The 16,028-nt window shown below is 41.6% G+C and overlaps 1 protein-coding gene across 1 annotated transcript in view; it reads right to left on the bottom strand.

Annotated features, from left to right (window-relative positions):
- Nucleotides 1-16,028, bottom strand: part of hsd17b12.L (hydroxysteroid (17-beta) dehydrogenase 12 L homeolog) — a 47,197-nt gene that overhangs the window by 2,415 nt on the left and 28,754 nt on the right. The window contains 6 exon segments of the mRNA NM_001094901.1: nucleotides 2,515-2,580; nucleotides 4,779-4,860; nucleotides 6,935-6,969; nucleotides 9,766-9,810; nucleotides 11,041-11,105; nucleotides 13,668-13,778. Coding sequence (NP_001088370.1) covers nucleotides 2,515-2,580; nucleotides 4,779-4,860; nucleotides 6,935-6,969; nucleotides 9,766-9,810; nucleotides 11,041-11,105; nucleotides 13,668-13,778 — 404 coding nt within the window.

The raw sequence follows: 16,028 nt of genomic DNA, 5'->3' as shown, positions 1-16,028 counted from the left end.
AAGGATAAGTAAACCTAAAAAATGAGTGAGTGTAAAATGAATGAGGGGGTAGTGGGGGAAACAATTTTCCAGCTATAGTTGCCCTTTAACAGCGGCAGCCGCACGACAGGCAGTGGAAATTGTCGGTGCAGAAAAGCCCAGGACTGTACAGGGAGGGAGATCTCTGCAGTGTAACAAACATCCCATTCATGTTTATTCTACACACCACATGCACTGACACAATCCAACCACACGGTGGCGCCTACAGACCGGCAACAACATAAAACCATTTTAATGTGGGAGAATCCGAGGGAATCACAAGAACAGGATCATCAACAGCCTCATACAGACAATGAGCAGCCAACAGCCTTCCAGATGCTCCTCAACTACAACTCCCATCACCTCAACAGCTTAATCAGACTCTCAATAACTTAATAACACAGCATTTCATTGTCACAGTTTAAACCATTTCAATAGTAAAATATAAGTACAACCTTAATATCTCTCCTTTACATGATCAGACTTTCATAAGACTCTGTTATTCACAGACTTAACAGACAGGCTAAAAACTTTATTATCTCCCACAGGTCCTCAGTGATGTTACATTCCCCTAGAGAAAAGCTAGAGGTGGGTATAGTCTTACAGCTCAGCCACAGGTATTCCCTGTACTCAGGGCCGCCATTAGAAATCACGGGGCCCCGTACAACAAAATTTTTGGGGCCCCCTGGGCCCCGCCCACACTGACGACCAAGCTCCGCCCCATATCCCGCCCACATCGCAGTTAAAAGACCACACAGACATCAGTGCTAAAAAAGTAACCCCCCCCCCCCCCACACAAGTTGTAAAAAGCTATTGATGGTCAGGGCCCCCTTATAAAAAAAATTGGGGCCCCAAAAAAAAAAAATTAAAATTTTTTTTTTTTAAAAACATTGGTGGCAGGGGCCCCCTGTTAAAAAAAACTTGGGGCCCAACAAAAAAAAATGTAAAAAAAACTAAAAATAAACAAACATTGGTGGCAGGGGCCCCTTCTAAGTTAAAAACAAATTGGGACCCCAAAAAAAAATTTGAAAAAAATTAATTTTTTTTTTAAAAAAAAAAAAAACATTGGCGGCAGGGCCCCCTTATAAGTTAAAAACAAATTGGGGCCCCAAAAAAAAATTTGAAAAAAAATTAATTTTTTTTAAAAAAAAAAAAAAAAACATTGGCGGCAGGGGCCCCCTTATAAGTTAAAAACAAATTGGGGCCCCAAAAAAAAATTTTTTTGAAAAAAAAAAAAATGGTGGCAGGGCCCCCTTACAAGTTAAAAAAATTTGGGCCACCAAAAAGAAAATTAATTTTTTTTTTAAAAAAAAAACCCAAAAAAAAACAATGGTGGCAAGGGGCCCCTTACGAGTTAAAAAAAAAATTGGGGCCCCAAAAACAAAAGTTTTAAAAAAAAGATTGGTGGCAGGGCCTATAGAATATTAAAATAATACATTGGTGGCCAGGGGATTAAAAAAAAAAACCACAAACTGGTGTTCAGTAGAATTGAACTCAGGCTTCAGTACTTCAACTTCGCCTCCTTTCGTGACTTCGGGTCTTTTCACCGCTTCAGGACTTCGGCTTCGGCTGTTTCCGTGACTTCGGGTCTTTTCGTCGCATCGGCTTCGGCTTTTCGGCACTTCCGCATTCGGCACTGAAGAGGCAAGACGTACGGCTCGGGCGCTCGTAAGGGGGGCCCGGATCTTCAAAAAAATGCAGCGCTGCCGGGCCCCCCTTCATGCCCGGGCCCGGTACGCTTGTCCCCCCTGTCCCCCCTGATGGCGGCCCTGCCTGTACTAAGCACAATTCAGCAGGAACAGTCCCTAAGTTTGCTCATAGTCTGTACAGAGAGATCCCATAAAACTATGTCAGCATAGGTATTCCCTGTACTAAGCACAATTCAGCAGGAACAGCCCCTAAGTTTACTCATAGTCTGTACAGAGAGATCCCATAAAACTATGGCAGCATAGGTATTCCCTGTACTAAGCACAATTCAGCAGGAACAGTCCCCTAAGTTTGCTCATAGTCTGTACAGAGAGATCCCATAAAACTATGACAGCATAGGTATTCCCTGTACTAAGCACAATTCAGCAGGAACAGTCCCCTAAGTTTGCTCATAGTCTGTACAGAGAGATCCCATAAAACTATGGCAGCATAGGTATTCCCTGTACTAAGCACAATTCAGCAGGAACATTTTTAGGGTACAGTGATCTTTATAGTGAACAGATTTAGGAAGATATGTAGACAGCAGTATATATATATATATATATATATATATATATATATATATATATATATATATAATTATTTATATTTATATAGGATTAAATTACCCTTATCCGTTATTCCAAGACAGATTAAAAAGAGGCAAATAAACAGAATGATGTTCGGAGGGAGAGATTCGTACGTCACATTCCTGACTAGGTGAATGATTTCGGTGTTGCCAAGACAGCCGCTGTTGCCGTGGAAACCACACAATAACAAGCATCCTCGACGCTGATGCCTTCCACTCACCTGCACGGTGATACCCTTGTTTCTGTATTCTGCATGGAGCCCCCGGGAGAAGAAATCCACAAAAGCCTGAGACAGAGAGAAAACCAGTGAGAAAATTTGCATATGGTTCACCCATGATCCCAAATGATTGGATCTTCCATTTTATTTATTTATTTATGAAGGTAAATCCACATGATCCTTGCAATGGCACACCCCTAGCACTGCAGATGGAACAGGCAATGGTATCACTTTGGGACAACGTCTGCCCCCTCCCCCCAGGTGTCAGAGACCCCCAGCTACTCCAGAATTCTGGGTTAACTTAAAGGGTTAGTTCACCTTTAAATGAGCTGTCAGTATGATGTAGAGAGGGGTATTCTGAGACAGTTTGCAATTGGTTTTCATTTTTTATTATTTGTGGTTTTTGCGTTATTTAGCTTTTTATTCAGCAGCTCTCCAGTTTGCAATTTCAGCCATCTGGTTGCTAGGGTCAAAATTAACCTAGCAACCATGCACTGATTTGAATTAGAGCCTGGACTATGAATAGGAGAGAGTCTGAATAGAAAGACGAGTAATAAAAAGTAACAATAACAATAAAAATGTAGCCATACAGAGAATTTGTTTTTTAGATGGGGGGGTCAGTGACCCCACGTTTGACAGCTGGAAAGCGTCATAAAAAGGCAAAGAATTAAAAAAACTATATAAAAAAAAAAAAGGCCATACTGAAATTAACTTAAAAAGTGAACCACCCCTTTAAGGGAGAATGAAACCCACCCCACTTCCTGTAATATGGCCTGTACCCATGGGTTAGTGATGTGCGGGTCAGTCCTATACACGGGGGACCTGCGGGTCGGGTGGGTTTGGGACAACCTCGCATGCTCCTTTCCGGTTCGCGACTGCTCTCCCCTCGCCCACGACCTTCCGGCTTGAACTTATATAGACGTGCGCCTTTTGCCCCACCCCTTTTGTGACGTCATTGGCGGGGCTATAAAAGAAACCCGGAAGTCGGGTACAGACTCCTGCGCGGAACCAATTTCTGTGACCCAGACCCGACCCCGGATTTTAATCCACTTTCATCCGCTACCCGACCCGCAACCTGCGGACCACCATCAAACAGGAAGTGATGGTGCTGCAAACCGGAAGTGACGCCATCAAAAGTGGGCGGGACAGAAACAACTTTTGTAAAACTTTAAAAGGTGTAAAATATAGACAATATTTCATAAGATAAGAAATTTAGATGAGACCCGGCCCACAGGTATACCCGCACGTGAAAATCCTCCCCTCGTTCTGCAGGGTGCCTGCTTTTTTTGCGGGTAACCCGTGAACATCACTACCATGGGCATCCACAGATAGGGGCACTTACGTATATATATATATATATATATATATATATATTGTTTTTTCTTTTTTTTTTATGGACACATTTCTTAAAATTACTATTTAGAACCTGCAATAAGCTTTAAGCCAACAGCCCTTTAAATAATGGACCATCCCAATGGCTATTCTACTGCTCAGAGCAGCAGTTTATGGAATTAGCTCCGCCCCTTCCCTCTGTGAGACGCTTCCTGCTCCTCAACTGGAATGAGAGAATCAAAGTAGAGAATCTCCTCCTGATGAAGCAGCTTCTTTCCCAGGGCAGATGAGTGGGAATCTGTTGTGTTAATCGTAGCCCACTGGTCAAATGGACGGACACCTGACACATTGGGGGTTATTTATCAAAGGTCGAATTTTAGAGTAATGTGAATTTTTTTTTTAAACTCGATTTTATTCACAGTTCAAATAGTATTTTATTTATATAAAAATAAATAAATGTCTAAAATTTGATCGAATAGTCCAGACCCGAAAACGCAAATCGGATTTGAATCAAGTTTTCCTTCCTTTAATTTATTTTGTGACGCGCAACAATTTTTTTTGACGCATGACATTTTTTTCTCCCGTTGGAGTCTGTGTTGCGTAGTTTTTAAAGCGAAACTTGGCGAGACTTTGTCTCATGGCTACTATTAACATCTTCAAATGGTTCAAGGGACCTCCGCCATTGACTTCTACATGAGCTCGGCAGGTTTTAGGTGGCGAATAGTCGAATTAGAACGGTTTTCAAGGTGTTTTAAATTCAAATTTGTGAGTTTTGACCAAAAATTTGAATTCACCATTCGCATCTTCGTAAATCTGCCTCATACATAGGACTGACACAGAGAGACATGGCATAAGGGGGGGGGGGTCATGTTCTCGAATCCTGGGTGGCACAGAGTCGCCCAGCTGACAGTTAGTCAGAGGATGAATGGACTTACCTTGGTGGCAGAATAGACTGTGAGTAAAGGGACGGGGTACATGCCGCTGGCTGAGGAGATGTTCAGTATGACTCCTTTACCTCTGGAAAGAAACACCAACACATACTCAGTACCTGCAACAATGGCCGTGCAAAGCCCTCTCCAGCATTAACCAATGACAAACTCCGCCTGGATGTTCCAGAACCGCAGCTTGGACTTTCCTGGCACTAATCTGCTTTTAAATAATGGCGGGCGTCATTTCTGGGAACACGCTGAGGCCAAGTCGTTCTCCATTATGCGCATTGCAGTAAGGAAATGCTTGATCTATGTGTATTCCATTTTTTGGAATGATTTATTCCTGGATCAGCACATTTATTTAAACACATAATTTAGTCTTCCAACGTTTCGGTCCACATTTGATCCTTTTTGATCCTTAAACCCAAGGCCCCTATTGTGACACTGGCAAAAAGGAATATACTGGGCAAATGGGCAGCTCCTCAGCAATACCCCGCTGTCCACGAGCAGCTCTGCAGGGAGATGTAGTTCTACAACAGCAAAAGGGCTGCCTCACATTTAGGAATGCACCGAATCCACTATTTTGGATGCGGCCGAACCCCTGAATCCTTTGTGAAAGATTTGGCCGAACCCGAACCCTAATTTGCATATGCAAATCAGCAAGGGGCAGGGGAAAAGGGAGGCGTCCACTAAAAACTTTGTGATGAAAAGTCACATGATTTTAAGGATTTGATTTAGTTCGGCTAGGCACAAGGATTCGTCCGAATCCTGGATTTGGTGCATCCCTACTCACCTTATTCAAGGCAAAGGGCTGTAGAAGTTTTATGCAGAGTTGGATGCACCAATGGGAGCACTCGGATAATTCCATGATGCAACCAACTTTCCTCAAAGGGTGACTTAGCTACATTAGATAGGGCAAAACGGGCCCCTGCCTATCACTGACTAAAGGTGCTCAGAGTCAGTCCTAAAGGGATTCTGTCATGATTTTTATGATGTCGTTTTTATTTCTAAATGACACTGTTTACACTGCAAATAATTCACTCTACAATATAAAATGTCCTTCCTGAACCAACAAGTGTATTTAGTTGTAATATTGGTGTGTAGGTGCATCTCAGCTCATTTTGTCTGGTCATGTGATTTCAGAAAGAGCCAGCACTTTAGGATGGAACTGCTTTCTGGCAGGCTGTTGTTTCTCCTACTCAGTGTAACTGAATGTGTCTCAGTGGGACCTTGATTTTACTATTGAGTGCTGTTCTTAGATCTACCAGGCAGCTGTTATCTTGTGTTAGGGAGCTGTTATCTGGTTACCTTCCCATTGTTTTGTTGTTAGGCTCCTGGGGAGAAAGGGAGGGGGTGATATCACTCCAACTTGCAGTACAGCAGTAAAAAATGACTGAAGTTTATCAGAGCACAAGTCACATGACTGGGGGCAGCTGGGAAACTGTCAATATGTCTAGCCCCATGTCAGATTTCAAAATTAAATATAAAATCTGTTTGTTCTTTTGAGAAATGGATTTCAGTGCAGAATTCTGCTGGAGCAGCACTATTAACTGATGTGTTTTCAAAAAAACATTTTTCCCCACATCCCTTTAATGATCAGGTATATATTATATATATTATGTATGTATGTATGTATGTATGTATGTATGTATGTATGTATGTATGTATGTATGTATGTATGTATGTATGTATGTATGTATGTATGTATGTATATATATATATATATATATATATATATATATATATATTTAAAACGCTGGCCGTGCCCTAGACCCCTGCTGTACCTCCAGTAACCTGTGCCCATAGACTCCCGGCCTTTAGTACTCCGGCTCAACGGCTGCCTCTGGAAACCAGGTTATCCCCGAGGAACTTCCCACCCCCTCACTCTCTCAGCAAATCCCCCCTAAGAATAGAAAGCTGTTCAGTTTGTATTGATGACTCAGACTTTTATTTTTTTTTCTTCCAGATTCGGCAAATCACCATGAGAGCAATAAGGATTTCACAATGTCGGTGAGTCACTCTCCATCCCTATGAGTCACCTCCATCATTACCAACATGGAGGCCGAGTGGATTAGTCACCAAAACAAAGGATTCTCCCCTATAAATAATAATGAGGTCCTGTCTGGGTAATGTTTATTTGTCTCTGGCAGATACTGACTCACCTTCCCAGCATTCCAGGCAGCACCAAGCGCGTCATCTGCAAAAGAAACACAAACAGAAGGGAAAATGAAACGGGATTTGCGGTGGATAAAGAGAGGGAATCACCCCATAAACTGGAAGATGGTTCATTGCATCCACTACTATATAAGATATAATCCGCCTCTTCAATCTCATACTATACAGAGTGCCCCCGAGTGTCCCTTTACTGTCCAACTTTCTAACACTAGGACTTGGCCAGGAAATGACCCCTGTGACCCACCGTTAACCACCCCAAGCCTACATAGCAACTGCCTCCTTGTTACCTCGCTAAACATCATTTAATACTTTATAACAGTTGCTTAAAGGGAAACTAAACTTCTCTCAAGTGCCCCTGTCCCTCACCCAACTGCTCCAACCCCCCTAACACACACTCTTTTCCCCCTGAAAGGCTGGAGAGCCGTAAAGCAGAGCAGTCCTTTTGGAGTGCTTTAAAAACTTCCATCCAATCCTTGTCTTTTAAAGCAGAACTAAATCCTAAAAATATATATATTATATACAGACCTTACTGTACAGCCCAGAGGTTCAGCAGCCCTATACCAGTAATGATCCAGGACTTCAAAGTTGCCCCCAGCAGCTCCCCATCTTGGATCTTGTTAGGCATCTCTTGTGAGTCAGTGGCACTCCACATGCTCAGTGGGCTCTGGGCTGCTGTTGAGAAGCTAAGCTTAGGGAGCGTGGGAAATTATCCAGCAGAAAATGAGGTTGGTCTGTAGTATAAGCTGATGCTACAGGTTTGCTGATTATTAAATTCTGATGCTAATTGCACTGGTTTCTGTGCTGCCATGTAGTAATTATCTGTATTAATTACTAATCAGCCTTATATTGTGACATTTCTATTTTATGTGTACAGTATATTGTGAGTGGGTCCCTAAGCTCAGTAAGTGACAGCAGAAAAGATCATGTGCAGTGAATCAGCAGAAAGGAAGATGGGGAGCTACTGGGGCATCTTTGGAGACACAGATCTTTACTGCTAAAGGGCTGTGGTTGCCTTGGGCTGGTACAGAAACCTAAATAATAAAAAAGGTGCAGCATTTCATTTAAATCCCTTATTTTAGCCAGTAAGGCTGCAGAAGGGGATACTTTATTGAACCCCCATTAGTACCCCTCTAAATACAGGTCTGTTGGCCAGAGAGATGGGGGGAACCTTACTGAGCACTGCTCTCTTCTCTGTTTCACTTACAGCAAAGGGTTACATGTGAGCTGCAAGGGTTTCTTTTTCATCCCAATATTTACAAAAAATAAAAAAATGTTAAGAGTAACGACAGCAAAAATAAAAACACAAACAAAAAGAAGCCCCAATGTGTTTCCCAAATGTTAAAGGCCAGAAAAATGAGAAAATGAGTGTCAGCCTGGGAATGTTGCTGAAGTCAGACGTGAAGGTGATGGGAGTGGGTGGGAGCAATGAGTGGGTGGGAGCAATGAGTGGGTGGGAGCAATGAGTGGGTGGGAGCAATGAGTGGGTGGGAGCAATGAGTGGGTGGGAGCAATGAGTGGGTGGGAGCAATGAGTGGGTGGATGTTGCCTGCGTAGGCGGCAGGACTCCGGAATAACTAACCAGAGAACAAGGACTCGTTCCTCATGAAGGAGAGGGGAGATGGGAAAAAGATCGGCACGATACAGGAAAATCCATAAAAAATAAACACAAATTAAAAATACGGCAGTTTTTTTTATTTGGGAGGGGGGAACCAAGCTCCCATTTGGGGTGGGGGATTCCGATTCAGTTTGTTTGGGGAAACACAGATGGTGCTTTGGGCTGGGGGGGGGTCTAGCACAGAAAGCAATCACTCAGCTGCTCCGAAAATTCCTTGGCACGACTCCTGCAGTGCACGTGATGCAGAGCCGAGGATTCCCAGCGCAGAGCTTCCCATTCACACGGTGCAGCCGACCGGCCCTTGGGGGGGGGGATGTCGTGCCTCAGCCTGTGCACCTTGAGCTCAGATATTAATACATGTGCAGACGTACTGCAGGAGCAATGCAGCAATGTAGCACAAGCCTCTGTAAGGAAGGGTACGGTGTGATAGATAGGGTCAGGGTATTGGGTGTTAGGGTAAGGGGATTAGGGGGTTGGGGTATTAGGGTTAGAGTATTAAAGTCAGGGCCCCTACGGCCTCCAGGAGGGACCAATGCCGACTCTGGATTGGTGCCACAGTAATGGCTGAACTAAATTTAGAGTGCAACTGTGTGCCCTATGGTTGCCCGAACATGGCTACAGCCACTTATCTGTCCCAATTGATGTCCAACTATGTATCATACAGGGCCGGACTGTGTCTATGGCCCAATGAGGATTTTCCAACCTCCCAACTAATATCTGCCTGAGCCCCAATCTAAGATTAATTATGGAGTTCATCATTATGGCAGCCAGCAGAGTGTCAGCTTGGGGAAGCAGAGTCACCCTGCACTCTACCCCAAACTCAGTACCTATTGCTCATCCCGAGGGTAGGGAGTATTCTTTAGGAGTGTGGGGGTACCAACATGGCTGAAGACAGGAGCTGTCCCAGCAAATGCACATTATTTCCGTCTGCCTTAATGGGGATGCTGGCAATGCTCGTCCATAGAGGGAATGCAGAGGGTTGAGTGACAGGTGCCAAGTGGGAAGATACCAGTTTTATAAACTCTAAATTTGGGGGGAAGAAACTTGATTTTTAGTAAATCTGCCTCCCCGTGTCTGATCTAGGGAGGAATTCCCAAAACCATCCATTTCAGCAAACATCTCAGAGAAACCCATTACACCACCACCTGCCCGGCTTTTAATTCAAGTGAAAAACATTATGTGACTTTGAAACACAATTCTTACCTGACACACAGACATGATGTTAATGTTGATCATTTTGTCCAGGGTCTGTAATTAACAAAAAAGCAAAATGTTTAGTTCAATACCAAACTTTCACAAGGCTGCAGGCTGAGTTATACAGGGAACTCTGAGTATCACTCATGTATTATAAGGGATAATGTACCCCCTACTGTAAATGATAAGGATATTAGAAGTCACTGAGGGGTTGTTCTGTGACCATATAAAGGCACAAGGCTGCAGGCTGAGTTATACAGGGAACTCTGAGTATCACTCATGTATTATAAGGGATAATGTACCCCTACTGTAAATGATAAGGATATTAGAAGTCACTGAGGGGTTGTTCTGTGACCATATAAAGGCACAAGGCTGCAGGCTGAGTTATACAGGGAACTCTGAGTATCACTCATGTATTATAAGGGATAATGTACCCCTACTGTAAATGATAAGGATATTAGAAGTCACTGAGGGTTGTTCTGTGACCATATAAAGGCACAAGGCTGCAGGCTGAGTTATACAGGGAACTCTGAGTATCACTCATGTATTATAAGGGATAATGTACCCCTACTGTAAATGATAAGGATATTAGAAGTCACTGAGGGGTTGTTCTGTGACCATATAAAGGCACAAGGCTGCAGGCTGAGTTATACAGGGAACTCTGAGTATCACTCGTGTATTATAAGGGATAATGTACCCCCTACTGTAAATGATAAGGATATTAGAAGTCACTGAGGGGTTTTTCTGTGACCATATAAAGGCACAAGGCTGCAGGCTGAGTTATACAGGGAACTCTGAGTATCACTCATGTATTATAAGGGATAATGTACCCCCTACTGTAAATGATAAGGATATTAGAAGTCACTGAGGGGTTCTGTGACCATATAAAGGCACAAGGCTGCAGGCTGAGTTATACAAGGAACTCTAAGTATCACTCATGTATTATAAGGGATAATGTACCCCCTACTGTAAATGATAAGGATATTAGAAGTCACTGAGGGGTTGTTCTATGACCATATAAAGGCACAAGGCTGCAGGCTGGGGTCATGGAACTGCTGTGCAATTTTTTTAAAACACTTTTATTTTAGAATAAGAGTTATTTTATTTACAGTTTTAAGATCCCACTGATGATAAAACAGCAGAGTTTAGCAATATAAATCCACTGTGAATCATTTACACTTATTAACTATAAAGATCAATGAAGACATATTGATTCATTGCATTATATGCAGATTCACAGGATCAGTTTGTGGTTATTTGCCATAATGTATGTTTAATACTCACATTTTCCAGGTCTGGGATTTCAAGGAAATACTCTGGGTATTCATAAGAAACGCCAACGTTGTTAACTAAAGCAGAATAACAAAAAAAAGCACATAATTATCCAGCAATGCGCGCAGAAAGAACACAGACATTATACGTTTTTGTCGTTTTTATTTTCAGTATGTCGACCTTTCAGGACACAAAGTCAGTGGTGTCATCAGCCCAAACCTTAAAACTTCCTTCTCCCATTCTTGGGGATGGATAATCTGTCTCTCATGCATTAAAGTGAAATTTATTATCTTTCAAGGCTACAGGCTGAGTTATACAGGGAACTCTGAGTATCACTCATGTATTATAAGGGATAATGTACCCCCTACTGTAAATGATAAGGATATTAGAAGTCACTGAGGGGTTGTTCTGTGACCATATAAAGGCACAAGGCTGCAGGCTGAGTTATACAGGGAACTCTGAGTATCACTCATGTATTATAAGGGATAATGTACCCCCTACTGTAAATGATAAGGATATTAGAAGTTACTGAGGGATTGTTCTGTGTCCCTGCAGGACCCTTTATTCTTCCAGGTTTCCTAGCATCACTCAATATATATATATAATATATGGACAAACAATCCCTGTGTTGTTTAAAGGGTAAGGCATTTTTTAGTAGCAGTATGCACAAAATGTCGCTGTCTTAAATATATTGATAATGGGTTGAGTGCAGAGGAATCTTGTATTTGTCTATATATATATATATATATATATATATATATATATATATATATATATATATATATATATATATATATATATATATATATACACAGTGCTCCGCAATATGTTGGCGCTATATAAATACATGTTAATAATAATAATATATATATTTATATGTACACACACAATATACACTTTTGACACTAGGTGGCAGCATCTCCTAAGAAGCCAAAATACGATTTTTCCGCAGAATGAAAATAGTCTGTGCCAGCGGATCTAAACTCATTGGAAGATTCCCTTAAGTGGTATGAATAATAATAAAAAAAGTCAATGTTTCCCAACCATAAAATAATAAAATAGGGGGATTCGAATATGTTTTAGATTTTTCAGCACCCTAGATTTTCATTTATATTCTAAAGGCCAGGTCTGTGCATTGATTGGGTTATTTAAGCCCCCTGTTTGTGCATTTCTATATCCCCAGACTGTGCCAGACTTTAGGGGTAACACTGTAACTGTCAGGGGTCTGGGCACCATTATATAAGCCCATCATCACCAGCAAAAGCCACTGGGAGTTGTAGCCCTGTAATAACTACAGTCACAGGGGGTCATTTATCAACACTGGGCAAATTTGCCTATGGGCAGTTACCCATGGCAACCAATCAAATTTCTGCATTCATTGTTCTATTTGCAGCTGGCTTCAAAAAGCTAATCACTGATTGGTTGCTATAAGCAACTGCCCATGGGCAGAATTTGCCCAGTGGTGATAAATGAGCCCCGCAGTGTTGTCATCCTGCAGTCATTTTAAAGGGGTGGTTCACCTTTAAGATAACGTTTAGTATGCTGTATTATAGAATGGCTAATTCTAAGCAACTTTTCAATTGGACTTCATTCATTTTCTATAGTTTTTGAATTATTTGCCTTCTTCTGCCTCTTTCTACCTTTCAAATGGGGGTCACTGACCCCATCTAAAAAAACAAATGCTCTGTAAGGCCACACATTTATTGTTATTGCTACTTTTGATTACTCATTTTTCTATTCAGTCCCTCTCCTATTCATATTCCAGTCTCTTATTCACATCAATGCATGGTTACTAGGGTCAGTTGGACCCTAGCAACCAGGTGGCTGAAATTGCAAACTGGAGAGCTGCTGAAGAAAAAGCTAAGTAACTCAAAACCCACAAATAATAAAAAATGAAGACCAATTGCAAATTGACTATAGAATGGACTAGAATATCACTCTCTGCATCATACTAAAAGTTAAATTGAAAGGTGAACAACCTCTTTAATGTAAATGCTCTTGTCAATCCAATATGGACCAGGGCTGTATGTACAGTATAGACTGTGGGCCCATACCTCGGGCAGCAGCTTTTTTTGTGCCTTAAAGGATAAGTAAATTTTAAAAAATAAGTGAATGTAAAATTGATGAGGTTGCTATTCTAAGCAATTTTGTAATTTACATTCATTATTTATTTTCTGTTAATTCCAAGGTATTAAGGGATACATGTGCTGTTAATATGAATGAATTATGTTACAACAGCGCCACCTGCTGGTCAGTTTCCCACCAGTCTGACCAGCAAGTAGTCAAGGAAGTTGTCAGGAGAAAGAAAGAGGCTGCTCTGATGTTCTTCTGCATAGGAAAGATTTGAGAAAGGTTTCTAATTGTTTTCCTAAGCTGAACAACATCAGCCTCTTTCTTTCTCCTGACAACTTCCTTGACTACTTGGTGGTCAGAAACTGACCAGCAGGTGGCGCTGTTGTAACAAAATTCATTCCTTAATATCTTGGAATTAAAAAAAATTAAAATAATGAATGTACAGTGGAAAAGTGCTTAGAATAGCCCCTTATCAATTTTACATTCACTTATTTTAAAGGTTTACTTATCCTTTAACCGCACATTTGGCAGAAACAGATTTAGACCCGACCAATATAGTCACTCACCCAGGACGCCAATCTCCAGATCTCGCAGACCTGCTTCAATCCGCTCGTAGATTTCCGTGGGTTTTCCAAAATCGGCCGCAATGATCTTCGTCTCCACCTTGAATGTCTCTTCTGTAAGAGAAAGAAAGAAGCTGAATCTATAGACCAGCGTTTATTATACACAGTCCTTTTGCAAATTGTCTCAGAATATCCCTCTCTACATCATACTAACATTTCATTTAAAGGGGACGTTCACTTTTAGGTCAAGTTTTAGTATGTTATAAAATGGCCAATTCAAAGCAACTTTTCAGTTGGTCTTCATTATTTAAATTTTTATAGATTTTGAATGATTTGACATCTTCTGACTCTTTTCAGCTTTCATCTAAAAAGGAAATGCTCTGTAGCATTTTTACGGTATTACCTTTTATTACTATTCAGGCCGCTCCATATTCATATTCCAATGCATGGTTGCTAGGGTAATTTGGACCTTAGCAACCAGATGGCTGTAATTACAAACTGGAGAGCTGCTGAATAAAAAACCAAATAACTCAAACACCACATATAATAAAAAATGAAGACCAATTGCAAATTGTCTCAGAATATCTCTCTCTACATCATACAAACAGTTAATTCAAAGGTGAACAACCCCTTTAAGCCATGGCTATACAGTACTTCAATCGTTTGGGGGGGGGGGTGCCTTTATTAGCAATCAATAGGAAACATGGCCTCATTTGGGTGGAAGCCGGTGGTGAGAGGGAGACTTTGAGGGTCCAGCACCCCAGAATAATTCGTGCAAGAGGTGAGCAAGGGTTCCTCATCAATAGCAACAGTACCATGTCCCAACACTAGGGGTGCTTTACAGTATACAGGGGGTATCGGTAGTCACATACATTAAAGGGATACTGTTTTTTTTTCAAAATACATCAGTTAATAGTGCTGCTCCAGCAAAATTCTGCACGGAAATCCTTTTCTCAAAGGAGCAAACAGATTTTGTTATATTTAATTTTGAAATCTGACATATTGTCAGTTTCCCAGCAGCCCCCAGTCATGTGACTTGTGCTCTGATAAACTTCATTCACTCTTTACTGCTGTACTGCAAGTTGGAGTGATATCACCCCCTCCCTTTCCCCCCAGCAGCCAAACAACAGAACAATGGGAAGGTAACCAGATAGCAGCTCCCTAACACAAGATAACAGCTGCCTGGTAGATCTAAGAACAACACTCAATAGTAAAAACCCATGTCCCACTGAGACACATTCAGTTACATTGAGTAGGAGAAACAACAGCCTGCCAGAAAGCAGCCATCAAAACCATCCAGTCACCTTCACCCCCTCCTTCTCCTATTGGATTGTAAGCTCTGAAGACCAGGGTCCTCTTTAGCTCTTGTACAGGTGGCTGTATGGATTATATTTGAAACAAACACCTTTCCATTGTGCTTTAGGGATAATCATCATCTTCCTCTGCTCCCTGTTGGAAGTAAAGTAGGTGTATAGATGGGTGCTGATCAGCGATGTATCTGTCCTCGTACAAAACAGAGGAGAGGAGATGATTTCCATACAGATTTATTTTGGCTGGAGGGCTATTTAAGGACAGGGAGGAGTGTGACTCATGCACAAAGCTTGTCGTGAGTCGCTCCCTTCACACAGGTTTTTCCTCTTTTGAAGAATTAATATGAATGTGATGTTTCCAGGGGGAGTCTTCAATGGTTTGGTGAAGCGAGCGCAAGCCCTCCGACCCAATTACACCCCTGCGGCTCTGACTGAATGAAAAGTTCAAGTACAGGTGCCCTTTGGTGCTGAGGGAGCGAGGCGTCGTAAAAGTTAACTTTTAGTATGTTATAGAATGTCTAATTCTAATCAACTTTTCAATCAGTCAAATCATTTAATTTTTATAGTTTTAGAATGATTTGTCTTCTTCTTCTGACTTTTTCCAGCTTTCGAATGGGGGTCACTGACCCCATCTAAAAATAAATGCTCTGTAAGGCTACAAATGTATTGTTTAGGGATGCACCGAATCCCGGATCCAAATTGGGATTCAGTTCGGCCAGGCACAGAGATTCATTCAAATCTGAATCCTGCTGAAAAAGTCAGAATTCCTGTGCCTGGCCGAACCGAATATGTAACTGATGGGGGATAGGGAAATCTCATGACTTTTCATCACAAAAGAAGAATTTTTCCCACTTTTTCCTTCCCTGCCCCCAATTTGCATATGCAAATTAGGATTCGGTTCGGTATTCGGCCGAATATTTCACCACGGATTCTGGGATTCAGCCGAATCCCAAATAGTGAATTCAGTGCATCCCTAGTATTATTAGTGCTACTTTGTATTACTCATCTTCCTATTCATTCCTCTCCTATTCAAATCAATGCATGGTTGATAGGG

The sequence above is a fragment of the Xenopus laevis genome, chromosome 4L, assembly GCF_017654675.1.
Source record: "Xenopus laevis strain J_2021 chromosome 4L, Xenopus_laevis_v10.1, whole genome shotgun sequence".
Taxonomy (NCBI): Eukaryota; Metazoa; Chordata; class Amphibia; order Anura; family Pipidae; genus Xenopus; species Xenopus laevis.
The sequence above is the reverse complement of the archived record's forward strand: the minus strand, read 5'-3'. Positions and strand labels throughout refer to the sequence as shown.